Genomic DNA, 26,482 nt, shown 5'->3' on the forward strand with positions numbered 1-26,482 from the left:
CTTGAGGATATCATCCAACTTACCTCCGGACCAGAAGGACTTACTGGCCATAGCACCTCTGATAGAGTGTGGTTTAAAAATATTAAGGTCGATACCTGCTAGGTTCATCACAATTTTGACCCATCTAGAGATAGAACTGGAAGAAACAGGTTTATGTGGTTTAACGAAGGAGATGAGCAATTGGTTTGCATTAGGAGGTCGAAGAGAATTCATTCTAGAGTCGTATTCTTTCATACAGTCAACTACACAGAGTTTGGGATAATCATCAAAACGAGGGTAAAAAATAAAATTGGACATGGTCTTCGTTCTTCTGAAGATCTCAAAGTTTACTCCGAACATGTTATAAGATCTATTAGATATCTCCAGAGCCTTGACATCAGAGACTCTACGACAGGAAATTAAGCAAAGTAAAGTAGCTAGTTTAATAGAAAGTTTTTTATTGTCTAGGAGTGAATTAATGGGCCAATCTGAAAAAAGGTCAAGGATTAGGTTCACATCCCAAAGGGATTGATATCTGGGTCTAGGAGGTCTTCTGAGTCTGATACTTTTAAGGACCCTGCAAATAAATGCATTTTTACCAATAGTTTTACCGTTGACGAGGGAGTGGCCAGCGGAGATGGCAGATCTATAACAATTGATAGATCTATAACTAAGGCCTCTTTCAAATTGTTCCACTAGAAAGTTGATTATGTCAACGATAGGAGCTTGAACGGAATCCAGATTCCTTTCCAAGCACCAACGAACCCAAGATTTCCAAATGTTGTTGTATCGGTAGTGTGTGCCAGGGGCCCAAGATTCGCCGAGGAGAGTTGAAGCTGTTGACGAAAGTCCTGAGAGGTCATTGGATCTCCTGACACTCTCCAGGCAAGAAGGTTCAGTTTCCCTGATTGAACCATGGGGTGAAGATGACCGTCTATGTCTGTAAGAAGGTCCGCAAGGAAGGGAATTAGGAATGGGGAGTCGTAGCTCATCTCTAGGGCAGTTGGGAACCAGGCTTGAGAGGGCCAGAAGGGAGTGATTAACACGATTGAGCATTGGTGGAGTCTGACTTTCTGAAGCACTCTCTGAATCATGGAAAAGGGGGGAAAGGCGTAGCTGTTTCTGCCATGCCAAGGTTGGAGGAAGGCATTCACTGCCAGAGCACCCGGGTCTGGCATCCAACTGTAATAGTTCACGATTTGGAAGGTTAGTCTGCTGGCAAAGAGGTCTAAGTCTAGAGGTCCCCAGTAGAAGTTGAGGGTATTGAAAACGGAGACGTTGAGTTTCCAATCGCTGAAGTCCAGAAGGAATCTTGAATTCCAGTCTGCCGATACATTGGATTTGCCCGGGAGATATTCGGCTCTTAAGGCGATTTTGTGTTCCAAGCAGAACATCCAAAGTTTCTTGGCAAGATTGGAGAGGTCGGCAGATTTGGTTCCACCTAGCCGATTTATGTAGGCTACTGCGGAGATATTGTCCATTTTCAGGATGATAGACCTGCCCTGAATGAATTGTTTGAAACTCATCAAGGCGTAGAGACCAGCTGTCAATTCCAGAAAATTTATATGATGTAAGGATTCTTCCGGAGACCAAATTCCACCAGTGTTCTGGCCTTGGAAGCATGCTCCCCAGCCATGAAGGCTGGCATCTGATTCTAAAACGAATTCTGGAGTTGAGCCAAAAATTGCTTTTCCATTCCATGCCTCTAGGTTGTCTAACCACCAGGTCAGTTCTACCTTGGCCTCCTGGTCTAGCGAGATATGGTCTTCGTACCAGAGACCCGATTGAAGGGCCCTCGCTTTCACCCTCTGAAGTGCACGGTAATTTAGAGGGCCTGGGAAGATTGCTTGAATCGAAGAGGAAAGGAGACCTAGTAATCTGGCTAATTCCCTTAGGGGAAAACTCTGAAGTTTTAGGATATGTCTTATTTCTTTTTTTATTTTGGATATCTTTTTTGGAGGAAGGAGTAGTAGACAACTTGTGGTATCTACTGAAAAACCAAGGAATTCTAGTTTTTTTGAAGGTGAAAGGATGGATTTTTCTCTGTTTATAATAAACCCTAGGTTTTCCAAAAGGTCCATCACAGAATTTAGATCTTGGAGAATTTGACAATGGTCCTGAGAGAGGATGAGGATATCGTCTAGATAAACTATCATGCGGATACCTTTTTTTCTTAAACAGGAAGCGATTGATCTCATTACCTTGGTGAAACACCAGGGGGCTGAAGAAAGACCGAAGGGGAGAGCCTTGAATTGGAAAAGACGGTTTTTCCAAAGAAATTGAAGGAAGGGTTGGTGGGTTTTGGCCATAGGAATCGTGAAGTAGGCGTCTTTTAGGTCTAACTTTACAAGCCAGTCGTTTTTTAGAAGTAAATCCCTCAGAAGGTGAATACCTTCCATCTTGAAGTGTCTGTAGACAAGGAATTTGTTGAGGGCTCTTAGATTTATGACGGGTCTCCACCCTTTGTCTTTTTTCTTGACAAGGAACAGGGTGCTGATGAATTTTAGCATCTCTAAAGGAACTTCTACTATAGCACCCTTCTGAAGCATGGAGGAGATCTCTTCCTCTATAATCTTTTCCTGATCTAGGGAGAGAGGCATTTCTTTTGGGAAAGAAGATTGGTAAGGAGTTTGGGTAAAGTCTATCATGAATCCCCTCACAGTATTTAAAACCCATGGGTCTTGTGTTATCAGCTTCCAGTTGTTGAAAAAGAGTTTGAGTCTTCCACCCACCTTGGGGATAGGAGGGTGGGGAGAAAAGGTAGAAATTATACTCACTTTGGTTGCTGTTGTCGGTAGATGCTCCGCGGGATCTGAAGCTTCTTGAGCGAAAACCTCTTCCTCTTTGCGGGAAGAATTGGGGAGTGTTTGGGTTGAAGAAACCTCTTCCGCCAAATCCTCTTCCTCTAGGAAAGGGCCTTCTGTTGAATCGGCCGGAAGACTGGCCCCGTCTACCGGCCCTTCCGAAAAGGTTATTAGAGTTAAAAACTCTCTTCATATTCTGATGTGCTTTATCAAGGGCTGTGAACGTAGAAACGTATTTGCCTAGGGTCTTAATGAGGTCTTCCCCGAAAAGCAATCCTTTAGGGTTTGCAGAAGGTTCTTTGTCTGCTAGATCACTGAGTTTCGGGCTAATCTTGGTTAGAACTACTCTTCTCCTCTCAGAATTCAGGCTGGCATTAGCGTTGCCTAACAGAACAAGGGCTCTCTGACTAAGTCCTCTAATGAGTTCCTTGTCGAGGGGAGTGCCGTTAATATGGCTTTCTTCAGAAATATCAATGATTCTTGCTAGAGGGCCTAGAATGTCGAGGACCCTATCTTGGCAGCCTTTTAAGGATCTCTCCATGCCCTTTCTAGGATCCCTTCCGAGTTTGAAGAGGTACTTGATAAGTTCTGGGTCAAGATTAGGAGTCTGGCAAGTCTTATCTGCAATAGAAGGTCGAGAGCATTCAGCTCTTAGTAGGTTCCGAGCATCTCTATCAAGGGGGTTTCTCAGCCATTTGTTTATAAATTTGCTCACATGATCGTGAGGAATCCAATCTGAGCTCCTCGGGTGTTTAATGTTGAGAGGAGAAAATATCTCTTGGCCCAAAGGGTCTAGGATGGTATCTTTTGAGTGAGAGAGGTCTTCATCTAGAGAGTTGAATTCAAGATCGTCTTGATCTAGGTCTAGGACATATTCGTCCGGTGAGTCAGAGGCATCATCAATATAGAGATCATCATCAGTAGCGAGGTCATTGTTTAGAGCACTTTGATATTTTGTGCCGCAGGGGACACCATGATATTTTGTGCCGCTGAGGACACCTTTATGTATTGTGCCGCTAGGGACACCTTTATATGTTGTGCCGCTAGGGACACCCAGGGGAAAAGAGGTACTAGCCCCTTCAGTGCTCTTGGGGAAAAATTCTATGTTTTTACTTTTTTTGGTTCGTTTTCCCCTAGTGTGAGTGAGATCATCATTAGGGAGAGTATGTTGGTCAAGGGAGGTAAACTCCTCATCAGATAGGAAGGATCTTTTAGAAGTCATCACTTTAGACAAGGTCTCCAACATACATGATCTCATTTCCTCGTGAATGATGTCTTTAAAAGCCTCATTATTTAAAGTGGGGGTAGGCGCACTAGCCTCTGCTTCGTCTGAGTCGAAATCAGACATGATAGATGAAGGTAGTGATAATATTATTTATTAATTAAATATTAATATGTAAAATGCTCTCGCTCTCTCTCTCTCTCCTTTTTTTTTTTTTTTTTAGATATAATAATGGGGATAATAATATTAAGTTATATATATATATTTTTTTTTTTATAAGTTAATTAAAAAATCCGGCTTGAAAATTAAGTTTGAATAAGGAATAGCTGAAAAGCCTAATATTTTCTAATCCTCAGTGCAAATTTGTTATTAAATTAGAAAAGGGGGCTTAAGCTGGAGAGAAACGCTGGATATCAACTGTCCTCCTCCTCCGGTGATCGAAACGCGCTCGAGCGCGATCACCGGAGGTTGTTTATGGTCTGGTTGCCATGGCGCGCTTGGCGCGTGTATTGCAGGCTGAGAGGGATTTGAGGAATGATCCTTGGCAACACGACGACGTTAGCGTCGCGTTGCCAGGGTTCATTCCTCCATTAGAGAAGGGAAAGATGCCGCTGTAAGCCCCGAAAGGGCAGAAAGACGCAGGGAAGCAGAGCGCACCGTGGGGCGGGCTGCGAGAGGTGAGATTGACTATGAGCGGCGTAGAATAAAGAGACGAAGGAAAAAACAGCGAAGGTAGAGTCCAGCCTCCATAAATTGGAGGCGGGAGGGAGAAAAGAACTGTGCCGAGGGAGGGGGGCGGGGGGGGGGGGGGGGGGAGGCGAAGTCCCGAAGTCCCGAAAGGAATCAAATGGGGGGCGGGAGGCCCAAGCGTGTGAAGGTGCAAAGGAACGAAGAAAGAACATAAGATTGCGAGCAGGCAGGGTATAGAGGTAGATGGCACCCAATAAGAAACATCAAAACAGGTTAAAACATCGCATGAAATGTAGCAACACAATATAAAGACAAGTTAGATAAGGTATCACAAGAGAGTACTTATCTGTCCTGGAGCCGCATTTAAAAGAGGCAGAATACTGTTGGCTCATGCCTTTTACTGTGGTTAATGTTCTATTTGGAATACTTCCTTTGTGATGTATGCGGCTGTCCTGGTGACGCAATTAAAAGTGTAAGCATAATGGTAGCGCCAGTACCCCAGCATTGCACTTTTCTGTTTTGATACTATCAAAACAAACACTCTGTTCCTTGCCCCGCACTAACTTTTCCCCCTTTCTCAGCAATCTCCTCAATCTCCATTTTATCTGCAAACCTGTCAACAAATTTAGCATATTATTCAATAAGCTCAAGGAAAGATCGTAATTGATCCTTCTCTGCAGGAGCAGGTGCCTTTTAATGGCATCCAATAGAGAGAGTTTGGGACCAACACCCTCATTGGATATAGAATACCCAAGGCAATCTATCTACTCTGTCATGACTGTACATTTATCCTCATTCTGTTGGTCCAAAATCCTTCAGCTTCTTTCGAACCCTCATCAAAGTGACATTGTGCTGTTATATGGTTTCCCTCATGACCAAAATGTAATCTTGGAAGTAAATGACTTTCCTGACCCCCTCCAACACTTTTGTCATCACACGTTGGACATGACACGTTGGAACACACTTGAAGCCGACGCTAAACCGAACAGCATACAAGTGAATTGGAACGTCTTTTCAGTAGTAGCAAAAGTCGTCAGTTTTGTAGACTCCTCATGCAATGGGATTTGATGGTAAGCACTCCTCAAATCCAACTTCGAGAAGTACTTACCACCCTTCACTAATACCAGCATTTCACTGATATTTGGGAGAGGAAATGTGTCAACAACAAATTATTTGATTCAGGGATCTCAAGTCGACACAGAACCTCAAACAACCATACGATTTTCAGGTGATAACCACCAGAAAAATCCACTGTGTACATTCTACTGGTTCAATCACGCCCACCCTAAGCATGTCACAGCAGTTCTTTGACCCCTTCTCTCACATACAAAGGTACTCTCCGAAGTTTATGTTGCATGGGCACATCATTTTCCTTGAAGATGATCTTGTGCACATATCCTTTCAAACAGCCTAAGGACTTCCCAAACACCTTCTCTTCTCCCTTCAATACATCATCCAACTGCACATCTTGCACCACCATCATTTGATTTGCATCTCTGGGATTAATCATTATGTTGAGGTCGAATTGATGCATCCATCCCAAAATTGGTAACTTTCCTCCGACACATCCCCCTTGCCTGTCGTGCATCGCGTTCCAAATTGGATATCCCCCTCTATGTATCCCACGATGTCAATGGGCTCCCCTAGGTACCCTGTGGTATTGATATCATTTGCCAACTATGTAACACCACTCCACACAACGTTGAACAATTTCTTGGGAATTATGGTATACATAGATACCGAATCCACCATACGTTCCACTTCCTTCCCACACACCGTAAGCTTTGCTAAGGGTCTCACCAACCTCCTCACATCATCCACAGCCACGTGCGTTTTTTTATCACCATCACCTTCACACACCACCAACACTCTGTCACCGTAGACATTATTTTTCATCTCCTCCATGACCACCACATTGCATTTGCCTTCCTTACCCCATGTACTGTTGTCTTTACACATTTGTGCATAGTGTCCTCTGCGCCCACTCTTCCTGCACTCCTTATTGATGGTGAAACACCTCTTTCAATCCGCAGCATGATAACCACTGCCACACCTAGAACATTCCTTGCTTTTACCTTTAACAATAGGTACTGATGCTCCCTTACCATCTTTTCTCTTTACCACACAAACCACATCCTCCTGACTGCTTTCATTGACAACAGAAATGTCACCCTCACTCTCTTTTCTGTTGAGTTCCTTCATGCATCTTTGAGACTCCTCGCTGACCTTTGCCATATCTATTGCCTTCTTAAGATATTGATCCTTTGCTGCCCACAGCCTCTCCTGAATCTTCTTGTCCTTGCACTGTACGATGGGCTGGTCACGTATTAACTCATCAGTCATGGTACCAAATCAACATTTAATTGAGAGCTCCTTTAATCTCGCTACAAATTCATCAATAGATTCATGCTCTGCCTGAGGGCGTGTATAAGTATTAAACTTGTATTGCACCATGACTAGATTGAGTTCCATAGCAAATCTGTTCTATAGCCGTTTAATAGCTTTCTTATATACATTGGTAATGGGTTGACCATTAGGTCCTACAGCCATGGGCTAGTACTTAAAGATCCTTTGCCCTTCATTACCCAGTACTCTCAAACGTTACTCCTTTTTCCTGGCAGCTGAAAAATTGCGACCACCCAGTGCTACTATGTAATTCTCCATCATCTCTACCCAATCCTCCCAAGGCATTGATGAAGCCCGTGGCTGAGACCAAAACAAATGATGGGGTAATAATGTTGTTAGCCATAGTCAATGACACCAACTAACTGCAGAGCAAGATGCATGGAAAGAAAACAAAAACAAAAAATCCTTGTTCCCGAGTCTTTTACAATGAAAGACCTTCATCACTCCATGGAGCATTTTCCCTCACTTCAATGTGCACACTACTATAGTGTTGCCAAATCGGGAGTGTTTGGGCAGATTTTCCCCCTCCCACCGCTATTGCTTGTAGACAGCACAGGACTTTTTTCCGCGTCAGCTTATCCATCAGCCTGAAGAGAAACGTTCCAGCTGAGACGCTGTGCCGGTGACACGTAGTCTCGTATTGTCCGCTGTGCAGTCTAGTTTCCTTTATGACGTGTATCACGTGAAGTGACTGTGGCGTGGGTCACTGCTTGTGGTGAACATCGGGCAGCAGGATGGCTCGCACAGGAAGTCCAAGTTGCGGCCTTTGAAATCTCGAGTGCACAGCAGGCATCAGAATCGCTCACACAGGAATTCCAAGTTGCGACCTTTGAAGAGACGTTAAGGAAAGGTTCAAAAACAAGGAAAACACAGTACCTTGAACCATGAGGTTATCCACACCTCACAAGCGTCGTCCAGATCCAATGGTCACGATCCGACCGTCTCACCCGTGCCAATTTGACTGATGTGCTTTCTTCACATCAGATAGGACCACCCAGGTTGTGCATAATCCAATTCAGCTGCAATCCTCCTCCTTCACAGAGTCTGATTCATCGCCCAAATGTTGTGAAGAAAGACACTCACAATGCACAATAACTGTGCATTTCCAATTAGGCTTCATTGTAGACACAACCTGGTGTCAGTCCTCAGCAAGGTGTGAGCAGCAACTGACCTCAATGGAATTTCGTCCGCCATACAATCTAAGGCAGAACCATACAAACAGAACACATGCAAATATTAGAAAGTGACTACATCATAACAGTTTACCCCTTGGACCTCAACATTTCAAGCGAGGGTTGCCAAGAAAGGACTAAGCCCTGCTGAATACAGGTTTAAAGGGAAGGGGAAGCAGTTTACTAGGCCGGAATAACTTCACTTTTCCTTTGATCCTCTTGACGTCAAAGGGAACCTCTCTTGGGATATGGCTGCTGTCTAATTTAGGCTCGGTATCAATTGGTTTATGCTGCCCTTCTTCCCAGGGATTGGCCGTTTTCAATGACTAGTCTTTCGGGGGATTGGCTTGGATAGAATTAATCCATGCTGGGTACTCTGCTTCAATCAGAGAGGAGTTTCACCAGGAGAAACAGTATCTCTGAATTATTTTCTAGGCCTTAGGCCAAGCCTCATTCTGTTGCTGGCATCTTGATAAGTTTTTGTAAAGGAACTGGATCTTACTGGCCTGATGTAGTTCACCCACTCTGCACCCCCTCAGCCTCGTGGCAAGAAACCACTTGCCTCTACATCTAGAAATGTGTGCTAGAGAAGATAAGCACCCATTAAGTAAAGTGCAGCGTACGAAGATGTATAACGCATGCCTGAATATTTAGGGATAGACAACAAAAAGGTAGATTCTCTCAAGTTGGTCATGAAGTAGGGTGGATGATATCAGTGTTGGGGACTCAGAAAACCGCTCCAGATCTCCAAGAAAAGTTGTAATTAGTCATTCAACCTGTGGATCAAGTTTTCCTATGCCGCTGTCTGCCCCAAGCTATCCATCCAGTCCTCAAGAGTGGGGACTGTTTGTTTGGACCAATTCCGAAGAATGCACATCTTGCTGTTGCCGAGGCATTAGAAGGCCAGCACTTCTCATGTCTGGTTACAGAGGGTACATTCAAGAATCATGTAACATTATGAGTGCTACCGAGGGTGTGCAGCCCAAGGCATAGGTATCCGTGAGGACTTTCCACTCCTTCGCCCAATAGAGTTGAAGCGTTCGGCAGGACCACAGAATATGCAGAATATCACTGTTTTGGAAGGCACATCTCCAGTAGTTTGAGGAGGGATCTAATTTCACCTGAAAGAGCTGTTCTGGAGACCAGTGCCAAACCTGATGGAATTTAAAGTAGCTGAATTTCGCCTGTGCATCCCGGCGTTTAGGCCTGGGCTAAAATTTTGTTCCGTTCACGGAAATTGCGATAATTTGACATTTTCGCGTTCCGCGGAGAGCGCGAAAATGTCAAAATTTCCGCATTCCGCAGCTTTGCGATAATTTGGTTCTTGCTCGCGCTGTAAAATAATACATTCTCTCGCGCGCGCGATCGCCTTACCTGAATCCCTGCGTTCGCCGACAAGTTTTCTTGATCCGGTCACGTTCTCCATGAGATGTTGTATTGTTTTCAGCCATTTGCGCTGTCTCGCGACAGTTCGCGCCCGCAGTGACGTCATGCGTCGCGCGATCACGTCTTTCTTCTCGCGATCATGCACCGCGAGACAACTGAAAACAAGATGGCCGCGCCCGCGAGCAACCGCATGGGTAAGTTGGCGAGCCGCAACCATGCAGAAAATCTTGCGAACATGCGGGAAAAAAACTTCCGCATCTTCGCGATATTTCCGCGTGTTTGCGATAATTTTTAACATTTTCGCGATAATTTGGGAAAGTGGATTTCGCAAATTCCGCCCACCCCTACCGGCGTTAGGCAAAAAATGCACCCATTGTGTGGGGGAGCACGAAGTGGTAAGCTGGTGTTACCAAAAGAGTAGGAGAAGGCGTTCATAACCCAGTTTAGCTAAACCTGACTCAGCCAGTCGCTGCCAGAATGGACAGCCAGCAAAATCCTGTTGACATAATTAATAGTTTTGGGATATTTCATTACTAAATATGATGGATGTCTTCCAATGATTAATCATTTGTATATTTTAACAGTTGGTTTATGAACAATTCATAGACCATTCGATTCAACAACTTTTAAATTGGTAAACAAATCTAATTCGCTAAGGCAGCCCTCTTTAAGGTTTCGCCTGCACAGTGCTTATGCTGTCCTTTCCAAATCTCTTGTAAAGAAAAAAAAATCTAAAAGGGGCTTAGAGCCCGCTCATTACTTAACTTGACCTGCCATTGGTTGGCTTCCACGTCACACTTATTTCCCCGCTTCCTGTTGGTCAGCGCATTCTCCTCGCCTCCAGCTTCATCCTGGACTTACAGTCTTCGACCCTGCCTGGATCCCGGACCAAGTACTGGTCCTGTGGCCAGTGTCCTTCCTGCAGTACTCTCGTTTTCCTTTTTGACATCCACCCTTATTGAGAGCTTGTCCCTCCAGTCCCTCACTTTAACCCCACCTTCCTCCTGCTCACTGTTCAAACCCTTTTGTGAGCATTCCTGTCCTTCTCCCTTGCGATGGCGCACAAACAGCAGCCATGCACCAGCGCAGACACCCTTGCGCCATGGTGCAAGGGTGCCTGCGTGGCACGGATGATTGTTGTTGCGTAGGAAGGGACACCTTCCTGCACAAAAAAACATGAATGGTATTCTGCTCCCTCTGTGTTCTACAGCATGTGAAAAATGAGGAGAAATAAAAGTATTGTTCCTTGTTGCGCCACTCCTATCCCTCGCCCGTGGAGGCATAGAATTTTGACGTATTCCCAGGTTTACGACCCTTTGTAAATCTGGGAATGCATCAGGTTCCATGGATGTTGCTTGGAAACACCCACAGCAACACCCATGGAACACCCCGTTCACGCAGAGTAATGCGTGAAAGTTGCCATTATTTACAAAGCTATGAAAAGTCACGCAGGGTGACTTTACGAGGCCTTGTAAATCTGGGCAAGCACACTGCACCGTCAGTGCATCTAAAAAAATGAACCACCGGCAGCGCAATGGACTTGAAAATGAGGCCCTCTATGTATATGTGTGGTGTGTGCGTGTATACACATATATGTCATCAAAAAAACCAAAGGTTCAAGATAAGTTATAGTTAGGAAACCTTAATTATTTATTTTGTATACAAAACCTACGTAAATTACACAAGCATAACTTGTTAAAACTTTAAGTTATAATTTGTGCACCACTCAAAACTTAATATAAATATTGCACCTCCATACACAGCGTTCAGACTAAATAAGCTATAACTTGCCCCACTGCAGTACAGTGTTTTCAAAAATTATGTGATATGAGATGGCATAATTTTTTCAATGAATGCTATAATTTAATGTGGTATAAATGATGTAATATGAAAGGATATAAGATGTGCATTTGTTACAAGAACCCATTCTGTATGTAGAACTTAGAGTTTTGAAACTGTTTGCCAAAGTGCAGTTAATATTCGGCTCTAATTAGCATTAATATAGTTAGGTTTTGTTTACCCTTAATGTATAGATTAGAGGCAAAGCACAATGGCTATGGTCGATGTAATTTTGCAATTCTGTGGTTGCTGCATTTACTGCATAATTATGAATCTATCAGCCTTGCAGCATAATTTGCTCTAAACTTTGCAGATTTCGACAAAATTTTTTGCTTCTAGCTCAAATGAATCATAGCAATACATCCAGAGAACATGCTGTATAATGCTACATAATGTGCCTTTATTGACGCATAATTCCAATGAGCCTGCTGTATAATTTGATCCTCCAGTGCTCCATAATCCTGGTGGCCCTGCCAATGGAAAGGCTCTGTAGAGTGGTTTGAGGACTACAATTAAAATGGATTATATTAAATGTTTTCCAAGTTTCGCTTTTCTCTGTTGGAATATGTGTTGTCCTACCACTGCATTTTGAGCTATAAAATGACTCAAATATGTACATATAAATGTCATGTAAGGGCCATACCTACCCCAAGATGACTCCCCAGATCATGCAAGGCTTCAGCCCCACCTTAGCAAGAAGCAAATCCGAGATCAATGCTTCCTCCTTCCCCTGTTTGTCCTTCCTCACCCACTTTTGTGCCTGCTTGTGTTTGCTTCCTCTCAGCCCTCTTTCCTGTGTTGTTTCACATTGCATAGACCACACATCTCTCTTGTTCTTCTTTGTCCTCATTTGCCCTTTGTGTTACTCCTCACTCTTGTTCACATATCCATTTGTTTCTCTATTGAACCCTTCTTTTTTTAACCTGTGTATCATATCTCCTCGTTCTTCCCAGTGGCCATTACATCCAAGTGGCTTGTCTCCAGTGCTGCTGCCAAAATGAAAACCTGCCGTACATAAAAGGTTCCTTACCTTCTTTACGGTTCTCTTTTTATTTCTATGTCAAATGAAAGTACCGAAGCATGACAGCCTTTGTTATAGTGCCCCCACTGCCTAGTGCCGGGACACTCTGCTGAGTAGCTGTGCGCTCTACAAAATCACATAACATTAAAAAATATATATAACATAGTTCTTATCAATCCGACCTTCTTTTGACATCCACACAAAAACAGTGTTCTAATGAAGACAACTGAGACGCATTGTAGATAGCCTTTTGTTTCTTACATTGTCTAGCATTAATGTGCTAATGCTGTATCTCCATGCATTAGCACATTAAGCCAGTGCCAGAAATATTGACTTTACAAATGCTTGTTTTTTAACCTTTATTTAAAGTTTTGTGCAATGTACAATGACATTCAGTTCACGTGGCATCAATCATATTCCCATGTCAATCTGTTCACAATCTAAATTCACAATCCTTTCCCCATGTTATATCTTATGTGTTGCAATTGTATGGAAGCTTTCTCCACATTGCTGAACACACACCAGCAGGGGTCAAAACAACGTATTCTCTCCGTTATACCTCCAGACCTGCATGCCAGTCTTATATAGGCTCTTCAGCCTTGCCAGAGGATGCACTAAATCACAATATTCCTCTACTGTCATATTACAAAATGCCCAGTCTTTCAGCCATGCCTCTTCCATGGGATCCTTTGGCTCACCCAGTGTATCACATCCTGGCTTTTAGACTGTTGTGTGCAGATTTAGATTCCGTATATAGGTTTCCCGATTTATGCCCATATATAGGTACAATTCACATTGCCCTTATTTGGACATAGAAATCCGGCCCTTATTTAGACATTGTCCGTACAAACCAAATACAGGCATGGCCACCTACATCCGTCCATCCACGTCACAACGACTTCCTGGAAAACCAGACCCTTTAGCCTTTAGGAATTTCCCTCAGCTTGAATATTGATTTCTCCAAGAACTCATTAAGTATGCATGAACATCTATTCCTTAGGGGTTCATTCATGACGTTCCTCTGCCCGACTTTTACGTCAATAGTGGCATTCCTAGACACCTTCAAGGTATAAATATACCAGCACTTGCTTTGGCAAATTGCGGTTCCCGGAGGATTCGATCCAACCCAGACTACGCGGTTTGCCACGGCAAGTTCGGAAGGAGATCGAGTTCCAGCCTGATGCACTGACCTGACGCTGCCATCCTCCTCACAGAGAATCCAGCTCCAGTGCTCTCTGACTTCCCTTGCAGGGGGTTATACTATCGAGTCCAGAAAAGAGATTCCATCCTCTTTAATTCTCAGGTATGGAGCTGACTTGAACTTAGAGAAACTTTTGACAACTCTTGGCTAAACTAAAATATAGCTAGATATACTTTAGAAACAGCACCTACTTCAAACCTCGTACTGCACTTAGGTTAGGTACACTGGGGTAGAACAATTTAGATGCATCAGATGAGTATCACATTTTAGCATTATGGTATTTATGTATGTATTTTGATAAATATATGTCATAGCTACAAACCATGCTATTGCAGTATTATTTTATCTTACTGCTAACCTCGTACATATTGTACATCACAGTCTGTCTTACGATTGTAGCAATTCATATTTCTTGCATGAGAAATAAGGCTGTTCAATAAACCCTTTTATTGAAATGCCCGTCTCTGTATTTCTGTGCAACTCTGTAGAAACGAAGCATGCACGGTTGACTGAGTGAAACTGTTATCTATTGTTTCCACGATTCTGAGACTGTTCCGATTCTAAAGGGAAACAAAGTTGTCATGTTTATGCGGTTGTCAGAGACTAATCCCTTCTTGTATATTCGAGAAGTTTCTAGTGACCTCTGAGTTAGCTGGCACACACAAGTAATTAAGTTTAATATGCTCGATAGAGACATACTGACCTTAGTCCTATGTTAAATCTATAGTGCATGTTATTCCAATGCGCAGAGCCTATCAGGGATATAGGAACTACACTACAAGACATTAGCAGTGCCATGGATGTAAATCTGTGCGCTTCATCAGGTTAATCTGCTGGAAATCTTAGCCAACTCCGGAGTATGTATGTATGTATAATTATTTGTAGAGCGCACTGTAACCCTACGGGCATCCTGGCGCTATAGACATGATGCAGGGCAGAAACAGAGTAGGGGGAGCAAGGAGAAAATTAGACTCTGGGAAAAAGCCAGGTCTTGAGCCGTCCACGGAAAAGAGTCAGATCCTGAACCTGTCGTAGCTCTGAGGGAAGACCATTCCAGAGTCGAGCAGCCGCGGAGCTAAAAGCTCTGCCTCCCAAAGTGGCTCTCTTTGTCTTAGGAATCAAGGCCTGCCTAGCTGAGGAAGAGCGCAAAGTGCGCGAGGGGACATACCATCTAAAACGACTTTGTAATGGTACAGGGCCAAGGCCATGAAGAGCTTTGAAGGCTACACACAGGGATTTAAACATAATCCTCTGTTGCACAGGCAGCCAGTGAAGCTCAGCCAGAGCCTTGGTGCTGGAAAAATAGCGCGGTCTTTGAAGGGCTAGTTTTGCGGCAGCTGCCTGGATGCGTTGAAGCCTCCGGATCAGATAAGCCGGGGACGCAAGCAACAAGGCGTTACAATAGTCCAGACGACTAAGAATGGTGCAACGAACTACTGTGCCTCGCACATGAGGGGGCAGAAGAGGTAAGATCCTGCGGAGACCTCTCATGATCATGTAACAGTTTGAGACCACCTTGTTAACATGTGACTCGAGACTTAGCTTCTCATTGAAACAGACCCCCAGATTACGTACAGTCTTTACAGGAACCAGGGGGGTGTCCAAAGGAAGAGGCCAAAAATTGAGAGGCAGGGGTGACGATACCCTGCCCACTGAACAATGTAAGATCTCAGTTTTGGCACCGTTAAATTGCAGATCATTGTTTTTCAGCCAAGTCGTCATTTCCAGCATGCAGTTATGGAAGGTGGGTAGAGAATCCGCCTGATCACCTTCCAGGGAAATGATTAATTGTGTGTCGTCGGCATAATTAACAGCCGTAATGTTGCAAGATTTAATGATTTGTACCAGAGGTCGCATGTAAACATTAAACAGTATCGGGCTGATAGAAGAGCCCTGTGGGACACCCTGTTTGTTAGGCAAAAATTCTGACTGATATGGAGGCAGAAAGACCGCCTGCCGTCTGTCCGACAGATAGGACCAAAGCCATTTTAGGGCCAAGCCAGTGATCCCCATCTCTTCGAGCCGATGTAAGAGAATCTTATGGCTAACAGTATCAAATGCAGCGGATAAGTCAAGTAAAATCAACGTTGCAGACTGTCCCTTATCCGCTCGCATTCGCAGGTCATCCAGGGCAGTGATCAAGGCAGTCTCAGTGCCATGCCCTGGACGGAAACCAAATTGATTCTCCTCCAAAATACCTTTACTCTCTAAAAACCCAGATAGCTCCTGGCTAACGAGGCGTTCCGCTATCTTGGCTGGGAAAGGCAGCAAAGAGATAGGGCGGTAGTTCCCATAGCAAGTGGGATCCAGGGATGGTTTTTTCAAAAGGGGGGAAACCAGCGCATCCTTCCAGCCGGCCGGGACCTCACCACTAGTTAGTGACTGATTGGTAATCAGGTGGAGGTGCGGAAAAGTTTCTGATCCCAATTCCTTCCATAATTTATGCGGAATAGGGTCAAGAGGAGACCCCGAGCAGACTTTCTTGGCCACATTGGAAAATTCCTCCCAAGAAGGGCACGTCCAATGATCCAACCGAGGCCCTGCTGCTACGTCCACATTTAGACTAGGAATTGAGTGATTCAATGGCTCCACTGTTGATAAGACTACATCAGCTTTACAGCTAGAAATAGGATCATACTGCAGGCCCTCAAGAATCCCCCTGATTTTATTGTGAAAAAAGGCCGCCAGCCCGTCACACAAATCCTGCGAGGGAGAAATCTTATTGGCCAGACATTCAGGATTATTAAAACCTCTCAGAATGTTGAAGACACACTTAGCACTATTCGGGGAGTTTTGAATGAGGTCAGCAAAATATAGCGCTTTAGCAGATACAATAGCGCACTTATATCTGCCCAGCAGATTCCGCCAAATGATCCTATCACTAGTTAGGTAGTGACAGCGCCATTGCCTCTCTGCATGTTTACACTGAATTTTAAAAGCCCTGAGTTCCTCTGAAAACCAAGGGGCCGAAGGGGTAGCTCTTTTCCTAAGTTGTTTCATTGGGGCGATCTGATTAACCGTATTCTTAATGTAACTGCAGAGCTCCTTGAAGTTAGTGTCAACCGACTGCCCTGGAACAGGGAGAGGAACCGCCTTAAACAGAGAGGTACCGTACGCTCTCCTTCGTAGGGCTTTCCAATCCCTGCTCAGCACACTATCAGCACCTTTGGACAGAGGGGGTTTACCTTTGGAAATTGTCGGGATACTAAAACTGATCAAATAATGATCAGACCAGTCCATAGGGAGGATATTGTCGAGAATCACTACATTCTCGCCCGCAAATATAAGATCAAGGGCATGCCCTGCCGAGTGTGTTGCCTCCAACACATGTTGTACTAGATTGAGATTGGCGCAGGATTGAACAATATTGTTATATGCCGTTTTCATCGTAGCGTTAGGCCAGAGATTGAAATCGCCCAAGATCAGCAGACTATGATGAGTGAGAGCCAAATTGCCAATCACCTCCAGAAATTGCTGCTGTGTCTGTTCGCTCACAGTTCCCGGGGGTCTATAACAAAGTATTCCGGTCAGGACATTGCCAGACTTGTCCTTCAGCGAGAAGCCCAAGGTTTCACACTGCGAGATCTCGTCAATGTCCAAAGGAACAAAATCCCAGATTTCTTTAAAGATAATGCCGGTACCACCACCCCTGCCATTAGATCTGGGTTTATGGAAGGCTTTAAACCCAGTGGGGCAGGCAGCACCAAGTTCCCCATCAAGACCAGGCGACAGCCAAGTTTCCGTCATAAACAGAACATCGCAGCTATGCTCATCGATAAGCATCTGGATTTCTGTTGAGTGCTTGGGGAGAGACCTAACGTTTAAGAGTCCACATTTCAGTCCCTCTTCTTTGTCGGGGCAGCCAGGACTCCCTGGTTCTTGTCCCATTGATAACGCTTCCGGAATCAGGGCACAATTATTCAATTGGAGTAACTGTGACCGGGTGTAGCAAAGTCGCCCATCAAGAGGCCTCACACAAGGTGGGGACTTGCTGGCAGCATGGTATGGCACATCCGGCACGTCCGAGGCGCGGACGGGCGCAGACGGGCTTGCCTTTGGCGCGCCTTCGGCGCGCCGCCGGCGCGCCCGCTGCGCGCGTCCGCTGCGCGGTCGCTTAATGATGACGTTTAAATAGGCGTCAGGCACAAAAGACTGGAGCGCTGACCGCCTATCTAAAAAACGCGCTAGTTCCGGTCACGCAAGTAAATAGATTACCAGGAATAACTTGTGCAAAAGAGCAAGAAACAGTAGCAGGTATATTTTAAAAAGTGCGAGTCAATTTTAAAAACAGGCAGCGATAAAACACACAATTCCCAATGCGATAACTCCACACCCCCAGAGCGTCACTCCCTTCAAGTCAATTAGGGCGCGGTCGCTTAATGATGACGTTTAAATAGGCGTCAGGCACAAAAGACTGGAGCGCTGACCGCCTATCTAAAAAACGCGCTAGTTCCGGTCACGCAAGTAAATAGATTACCAGGAATAACTTGTGCAAAAGAGCAAGAAACAGTAGCAGGTATATTTTAAAAAGTGCGAGTCAATTTTAAAAACAGGCAGCGATAAAACACACAATTCCCAATGCGATAACTCCACACCCCCAGAGCGTCACTCCCTTCAAGTCAATTAGGGCGCGGTCGCTTAATGATGACGTTTAAATAGGCGTCAGGCACAAAAGACTGGAGCGCTGACCGCCTATCTAAAAAACGCGCTAGTTCCGGTCACGCAAGTAAATAGATTACCAGGAATAACTTGTGCAAAAGAGCAAGAAACAGTAGCAGGTATATTTTAAAAAGTGCGAGTCAATTTTAAAAACAGGCAGCGATAAAACACACAATTCCCAATGCGATAACTCCACACCCCCAGAGCGTCACTCCCTTCAAGTCAATGGGGGTATTAAACAAGCATTTCCCCCATCTCATTTAGTGTCTTGAATACTTTTCTCCAGTGAAAAGTAAGTCATTGCAGGGCAATGGCATTCTATATGCAGGAAGGCCGCAATTATGGCTGTATATGTTTTGCACTTTATTGTATTGTATTTGCACTTATACAGCACTTAATACCCCTGATTTGGGGTCAAAGCGCTTTTTTGGCGATTAGCACGCTACTCTGGAACCCATAAAGGATTTGCGGTGAATTAGTATAGTGAAATATGAAAGTAATTTGAGTATTAGATATGTTAGTCAGTCATTTGGATTGAGAAGGATAGAGGAGGGATAGAAGAGAGAAAAACGTTTGCATTTATATAGCACTTACTACCCCTGACGAGGCGTCAAAGTGCTTTTTCAGTGAGTAGCACACTACTCCGGAACCCATAAAGGATTAGTGGTGAATTAGTATAGTGAAATATGAGTGGTGGATATGTTAGTTAGTTATTTGTGATGCTTTCTGAGGTGAACCGAGCAATATATTCTGCTGTGCACAAAAATACCACCAGCAATGGTGCGTAAGTTCCTTCCCCAGCCTCTCTGTGAATGCTTACTAAAAATGCAGCCAAATCAAATTGTTTGTTCACGCCTGTATAGACAAGAATGGTATATTAACAATGTGCTGTTAACATGTGCTGGGTTGTTGGTCATTTTGTTGACTTCATATTTGAGGCCTTAGGAACATGTTTTTCGTTTTAGTTGGCTTTTATTGCAGCCACTTAAGTATGTATATTCTATCTCTTAACTGTATTGCTGATATATCTTGCGAAAGTATGTGTCCACAGTCCACACTGGATTCAGTTCGCAAAACAAATCCTTTGTTCATGTTGAAAATCCATAAGAAATAAATAAGACCAGCAGTGTAAGGAAAGTTGTAAATGGAAGATATGTTCTGGAGAAATTGTGTGTGTGTGTGTGTGTCAGTGATACCTCGTCCTGAGGCGGAAGCCGGGACTCTGTGTGCACTCTTTGTAGAATTGCTAATTTTAAATTCGTCGCATTTTTAAAAAAGTACCACGAAAAATCTGTCATTAGCACTTTATTTACCTGCTCACTTTGTTGTATCTTGGCGCTTTTAATTACTCCCTGAACACAGATTCGCTCTTAAAAATAGGGGATCTCTTGGCTGCTGATCGCGCTTGATCTCACCCCTCGCAGCCGATTGGACGCTGCTCGGGGGGCCGCCATCTTAGGTGAGGAGCCGGACCAGGGTCAGCATTCCTGTGCTTCGCCCCTCCCGCCCTCCCGCCCTCGATCACTACAAAAGCCCTCTTAACCCACACCACGATTGATTCAATTGTGTGTGTGTGTGTCAGTGATACCTCGTCCTGAGGCGGAAGCCGGGACTCTGTGTGCACTCTTTGTAGAATTGCTAATTTTAAATTCGTCGCATTTTTAAAAAAGTACCACGAAAAATATGTCATTAGCACTTTATTTACCTGCTCACTTTGTTGTATCTTGGCGCTTTTAATCACTCCCTGAACACAGATTCGCTCTTAAAAATAGGGGATCTCTTGGCTGCTGATCGCGCTTGATCTCACCCCTCGCAGCCGATTGGACGCTGCTCGGGGGGCCGCCATCTTAGGTGAGGAGCCGGACCAGGGTCAGCATTCCTGTGCTTCGCCCCTCCCGCCCTCCCGCCCTCGATCACTACAAAAGCCCTCTTAACCCACACCACGATTGATTCAATTGTGTGTGTGTGTGTCAGTGATACCTCGTCCTGAGGCGGAAGCCGGGACTCTGTGTGCACTCTTTGTAGAATTGCTAATTTTAAATTCGTCGCATTTTTAAAAAAGTACCACGAAAAATATGTCATTAGCACTTTATTTACCTGCTCACTTTGTTGTATCTTGGCGCTTTTAATCACTCCCTGAACACAGATTCGCTCTTAAAAATAGGGGATCTCTTGGCTGCTGATCGCGCTTGATCTCACCCCTCGCAGCCGATTGGACGCTGCTCGGGGGGCCGCCATCTTAGGTGAGGAGCCGGACCAGGGTCAGCATTCCTGTGCTTCGCCCCTCCCGCCCTCCCGCCCTCGATCACTACAAAATGGAACCCCCATTCTGTCGGCGCAGCGGACGGGCGCAGGGGCTACAACCCCTGGCCCCCTCATCACATACCCTGCGAAAACACTCAGGGACCTGCAGCTTTCCAACTGCCCTTTGCCGCCTGGTGTGTGGGAGCGCACTGCCCTCCTGGAGATCACTAGTAAGCTGCCTGACCCTGGCACTCACTCTGACCATGGTCTTGTCCATTCTTGTCCTATGGCCCCCCCTTTGGCATCTAACAATGACACCCATCTCCATGTGCTCTACCTTAACACTCGTTCCATGGTGAAGCATCAGCTTGATTTATTCTTGCTGCTCAACATGGATAAACCCGACATCTTGCTTCTAACGGAGACCTGGCTCACGCCGGATTCCCACCCGGATATCCTGGCGACCCTCCCCCCGGATTATTACATCCTCAATGTAAACCGCCCTCTTAGTCGCCCGGGAGGGGGAGTAGCGGCCATCATACACAAGAATCTCAGATTCCTCACCTCTGCCTTACTTACCCTACCAGGGGCAGATAACATAGTTATCAGCGTGGAAACCTCTGGGGGCGCCTTGGCGATTGTACTCCTCTATCGCCCCCCCCAGCCAATGCCATCATTTCCACTGTCCTTCAGTGAGCAAGTAGCCGACCTGCTCACCCACCATTCCCGACTCGCCGTATTTGGCGACTTCAATTACTGGTTTGACGATGACCAAGCCGGACCCCATGCCATCGAACTGTTTGAAATCTTGACAAACCTAAATCTGTCCCAACACATTTCTTCCCCAACTCATATCAAGGGCCACATTTTGGACCACATCTGGACTCACAACCTCGTCCTGTCTTGCCCAGTCATCTCCCCCTGCCTTTGGTCTGACCATCACCTGATTGACGTCACTATTTCAATTAAAGGGAAACTTAAGGCTCCTCCCCTCCCCGGGGGACTGAGTCGCAAATGGAATTCTTATGATTCCCAGGGATTTATTGATCACCTGACCAACACCTATCCCACTACCCTCCCCGAATCAGATATTGATTCTATGTCGGATGGGATCACCACCTGGCTGTCATCAGCCAGTGACATATTCGCCCCTCTCACCAAATTTGCTCATACTAGACATGGTAACTCTCATCGCTGGTTCTCAGAGGAACTGAAAGTACAGAAACTTAAACTGCGTCACCTGGAACGAAACTGGAGACGGGGCTACTCCAAGGAGGACCGCACCGAGTTTGTGAGGGCCCGGAATGAATATAAGAACGCTATTACTAAAGCAAAGGCCTTACACATCACGGAAAGAATCGATACAGCTAGTGATAAATCTAAAGAAATCTTTAAAATCTTCAACGATTTCTCATCTGACCACAGAGTACTTCCAACCCAGGCCCCCACCCAGGAAACCTGTAATTCGCTCAATTCTTATTTCATCCAAAAAATTGTAAACATCAAGAATGCTATTCCTTCCTCTACCCCTCCTAGCCTTCCTGACTCTCCCCCTTTTAACCCTTGCTCTTTCATCCAGTTCCCACCAATCACCGCCAGCACTCTCGCTGAGCTTACCACTCGTGTTAAATCTGGATCTCCTAGGGACTGCTGCCCCCCCCAAGTTCTTAGGGCAACCTTCTCTGCTCTGCCTGATTGTATTCTCCCCCTTCTGAATACTTCCCTCAGCTCCGGCTCGGTCCCCAGGGCTTTTAAGGAAGCCATATTGGTCCCCCTCTTAAAGAAGACAGGAGCCGACCCCGCCAATCCTGCCAACTATAGGCCCATTTCTCTTCTGCCTTATATCTCTAAACTTCTCGAGGCCTACGTCACCACCTGCCTCTCGGCATTCGTCGAGAGTTCCGGGTTCTTGGTACCTAACCAGGCAGGCTTCAGACCGGCGCATTCAACCGAAGCAGTCATTCTAAAAGTTTTGGACACCCTTCGGGAGAATGCCGATAGAGGGTCCCCTCAGGCGTTGGTCCTTTTGGACCTCTCGGCCGCCTTCGACACGGTGGATCATGACATCCTTCTCCACCGTGTCGGACAGGCAGGCATCAAGGGACCCGCCTGGGAATGGATCAAGTCCTTCCTCTCGGGCCGAGCTCAAACAGTCCATCTAGGCCCCTTTACCGCCACCCAGGTCCCCACCACCTGTGGAGCCCCCCAGGGCTCCTCTCTGTCTCCATTATTGTTTAATTTATATCTGCGCCCACTTATCCATTCACTGAGCTCTTGGAATTGCACTGTCCTCAATTATGCTGACGACATGCAAATCATTTTTCCATTAGATTCCCAGGATGCTGTACCTAACTTTCAGGGAGCAATGCTGCATATCCAACAATGGATGATCTCCAACCAGCTCAAATTAAACCCTGAGAAGACGGAACTCCTCCTGCCTGGTACCAGCCCTCTATACTGGGGCCCTCACTTCTGGCCTAAGGAGCTTGGCATTCCACCTAAACCTTTGAATTCGGTAAAAAGCTTGGGCGTTACCATCGACACTGATCTCTCTCTTAAAACTCATGTTGGTACCACCATTTCTGCCAGCATGTTTCAGCTACGCAAAATTCGCAAGATTTCCCACTTATTCTCCCACGAATCCCTGGTGCAAATTGTCATCTCCCTCGTCCTCTCCCGCCTGGATTTTTCTAATTCAATCTACTGGGGGCTACCCAAGTCCCTCCTCCATCGTCTCCAGCTGGTGCAGAACCAGGCAGCTAGACTTATCTGCAAAACTCCCAAATGGCAATCCGCCAGGCCTCTCCTGGCCAAGCTGCACTGGTTGCCTATCGAACAGCGAGCTCCTTTTAAAATTGGCTGCCTGGTATACAAGGCCCGGCAGTCCAAGGGCCCTGCCTTTTTAGAATCCCTTCTGAACCCTCATTGTCCGGTTCGTAACCTCCGCTCTGCCCATCTTCATCTTCTCACCACGCCGACGGCCAAACTAAAAAAACTGGGCGGCTGTAGATTCAGCTACTTGGCACCCAAATTATGGAACTCCCTCCCTCTTCACATTAAAACTTCTGGTACCCTACTAAGCTTCCGAAAGAGCCTAAAAACATGGCTCTTCTCAAAACTCATGTAAACTATGACTCCCACCTCCAATCTCAATCATAGCGCCAGGAAACCTTTGGTGTCAGTGCGCTCTATAAATACAGCATAAGATAAGATAAGATAAGATAAGAAATGGAGATTAGGAAAGGTTAAGGCAGGGTCATGATAAAGGTTGTTGCCACAGGGACCTCTATTAGCTGAACCCTGTGCTGCCGCTGCTAAATGTATTTATATATCAAAATTAGTGAGTTATTCATGGTAAGGCAGGTAATGTTGCCCACCACTAGATAGCGCCGTAGGCTGAAGCTGCCTCAAGATTCCATTGTTCTGAATAAGATGCACATGTTAACAGAAAGCTAGAGAAGCATCGCACATGATGTTTGTGCCGTGGGCATCACAAACAATGCTGACGGGCCTGGGTTAAGATGTCTTTAAGACCAGAGCTTCTGCACCATCACAAATGGAAGTTAATATCTGTCAAGATAAAATGATCAGAAAATGCAAGTATTATTTCAAATATTTCATTAATGTGTTGAAGTTCAATTTTTTAGGAAAATATTATTAAGAGATAGAGGATTGGAATAAAAGTGTAGACTTTATTTCCATCTAGGGCCTTGCTGGAAGCAACTCGGATTTTGTAGCTGTCGAAGATACTCAAATTTATGAAATGAAGACAAAAGAAAACTTCTACTGGTCAGCAGAAACAAAATGTGAGGAGGAGGGCCAGGATCTGAAAGATGTCATACGGCTACCCTCATCTCCTATTACAACAGAGACTGATATTGACATTACTGCTGCCCTTCTACCATCTGGAGGGATCCAGAGCCACCACTATGGCATAAAGACTGCAGTTAGCGAGACAGTGACCCGTGAAGTCCCAGAATATGAACCCTGCTTCTATAATGGATTCAGTAATATCCACCCAGAAGTGGATGAGTGCGGCTGTCGCCATGTACAACTCTTCCTGCATTCAAATTTTCAGTCACATTGCTCTGAACGGAGCAATTTTTCAAAATCAACATTGCCATTTAGTTTTGGGAATAATTCTAAATAATTTTTTTTACAGCAACCTTTGGAGCCCATTGAGTACAATTTATCACCATTTGAGGCGCGGACACAAGTGGAAAAAATGCAAAAAAGAAGTGTTAATTTTCTAATAAATCAACAGAAAGAGAAATCTGTGAAAAATTCAATGGCGAAGTGTATAGATGATGTGGAATGTATCAAGTCTGTGACTCCTTGTTACAACCCACTGATGGGTCTTGAGGACAAATTAGTTCCCACAGTGCACTCCAGAGAAGAAAGCATGCATATTTGTGATTCTGACATATATAATGACAACATCCATGTCAACAAAGGACTATATAGTGACTCACATAAGATTCCAAATGTGGACACCACAAACCAACCTGAGGAGGTGTGTGTGGACACTTTCATTAATGAAGGACTAAATCTAGAAATGTTTGGATGTGAATCGGATTCAACCCCTACGTTCGATCCAATAAAGCAAACATTGAGGAATGTCAGTATTTAGTGTATTTTTAATCTGCTGCAAAAGCAAATGCCAACCAAGAAGAGCTACTGGAGGCTGCTGCCATGCTATCACAGAGTGATTCCTTGAAGAATCCACAAAGTGGGTTAAACTTGGTGGTTGGTAGTTTAGAAAATTCTGCAAGGGTTTTTGTAAAAAGTCAAGAGGAGGGCCGATTGAAAGAGGGTCCTCAGGATGTCTGTAAAAATAGTGGTGTTGTCAAGTGGTCAGAAATTACCAAACAGGAGAATTCTCATTTTGCTACGTCTTCTGGAGCTATTTCTTCACAGTGCTGTGAGAGCAAAGACTATCAACAGCAACTAGGAAAGGCACTACCCACCAGTGATGTAAACAAGCAAATTTCAGATCAAACCTTAATGAACAAATCCAACATATGTGAATTGATGCCTCAGCTGGCTGTTGAAAGTCAAGTTCCTGAAAGCCCTAGCTTAGAAATTACAGGTCTGGAAGTGGAGATTTATAATCAATGCCATGATTTTAACTGTGTCAGATATTCAAATGAAACTAATTGTGTTGAAAAAGATGATGCGGATTCTTATTTAAGTGTTGATTGTATTAGTGACCTCAAATCATACGAACCAAGTGACCAGACATCATCAGAGACTGTCAAATGTAATCTAAAGTTAGACTCAACAGTATTAAAAACAACTTTCCGGAATGCAGATATTGGCTCTGAAAAGGCAAATGAAAATATATTTTGTAGAGAAATTCCTCTTACGTTTCGGGAACCTGAGCAAGAATCTATAATATGGTTCAAAGACACTGACCCTAGGAGTCGACCTAGGAATTCTGATTTGTTGAGGATCGCAATCAGTCCAGCAAGCGTGGACCACAAAGAAGTGGGCTGTATGAAGAAGGAACCATTAAGCTCCTGGACACAAGGAGCAAACGAGCCAGCCCATTTGACTTCTGAGATTGTGATGAAGATGTCCATTCAAGATGTATATGGAAGAAAAATCAAAGAATGTGGTCATTCTTTTCTAGAAGCGCTGAGGGGAGCCTTTTTAGATGCAGAAGGACATCAGTTTACACTTTTAGAGTCTGGTCTTGTGCTATCAAGATGCACAGAATATGGTCAAGAAAGAACTGCTTTTATTACCATGGTGAGTTTGATTTTCAGTGGTATTACAAATAGCAATGCTATGTGATGAACCATTTTAATGGTCTAGAATGTTCAAGGCCTCAAGTGCATATTATTTATTTTGATTTAT

The 26,482-nt window shown here is 44.8% G+C and overlaps 1 protein-coding gene across 1 annotated transcript in view; it reads left to right on the forward strand.

Moving 5' to 3' along the window:
* The first annotated feature begins 20,975 nt into the window (after positions 1-20,975).
* LOC146867630 (uncharacterized) overlaps positions 20,976-26,482 on the forward strand; it is a 93,290-nt gene continuing 87,783 nt past the window's right edge. Inside the window, 3 exon segments of the mRNA XM_085623357.1 lie at positions 20,976-22,535; positions 24,330-25,227; positions 25,230-26,374. Coding sequence (XP_085479483.1) covers positions 20,976-22,535; positions 24,330-25,227; positions 25,230-26,374 — 3,603 coding nt within the window.

The sequence above is a fragment of the Triturus cristatus genome, chromosome 1_2 (assembly GCF_964204655.1).
Source record: "Triturus cristatus chromosome 1_2, aTriCri1.1, whole genome shotgun sequence".
Taxonomy (NCBI): Eukaryota; Metazoa; Chordata; class Amphibia; order Caudata; family Salamandridae; genus Triturus; species Triturus cristatus.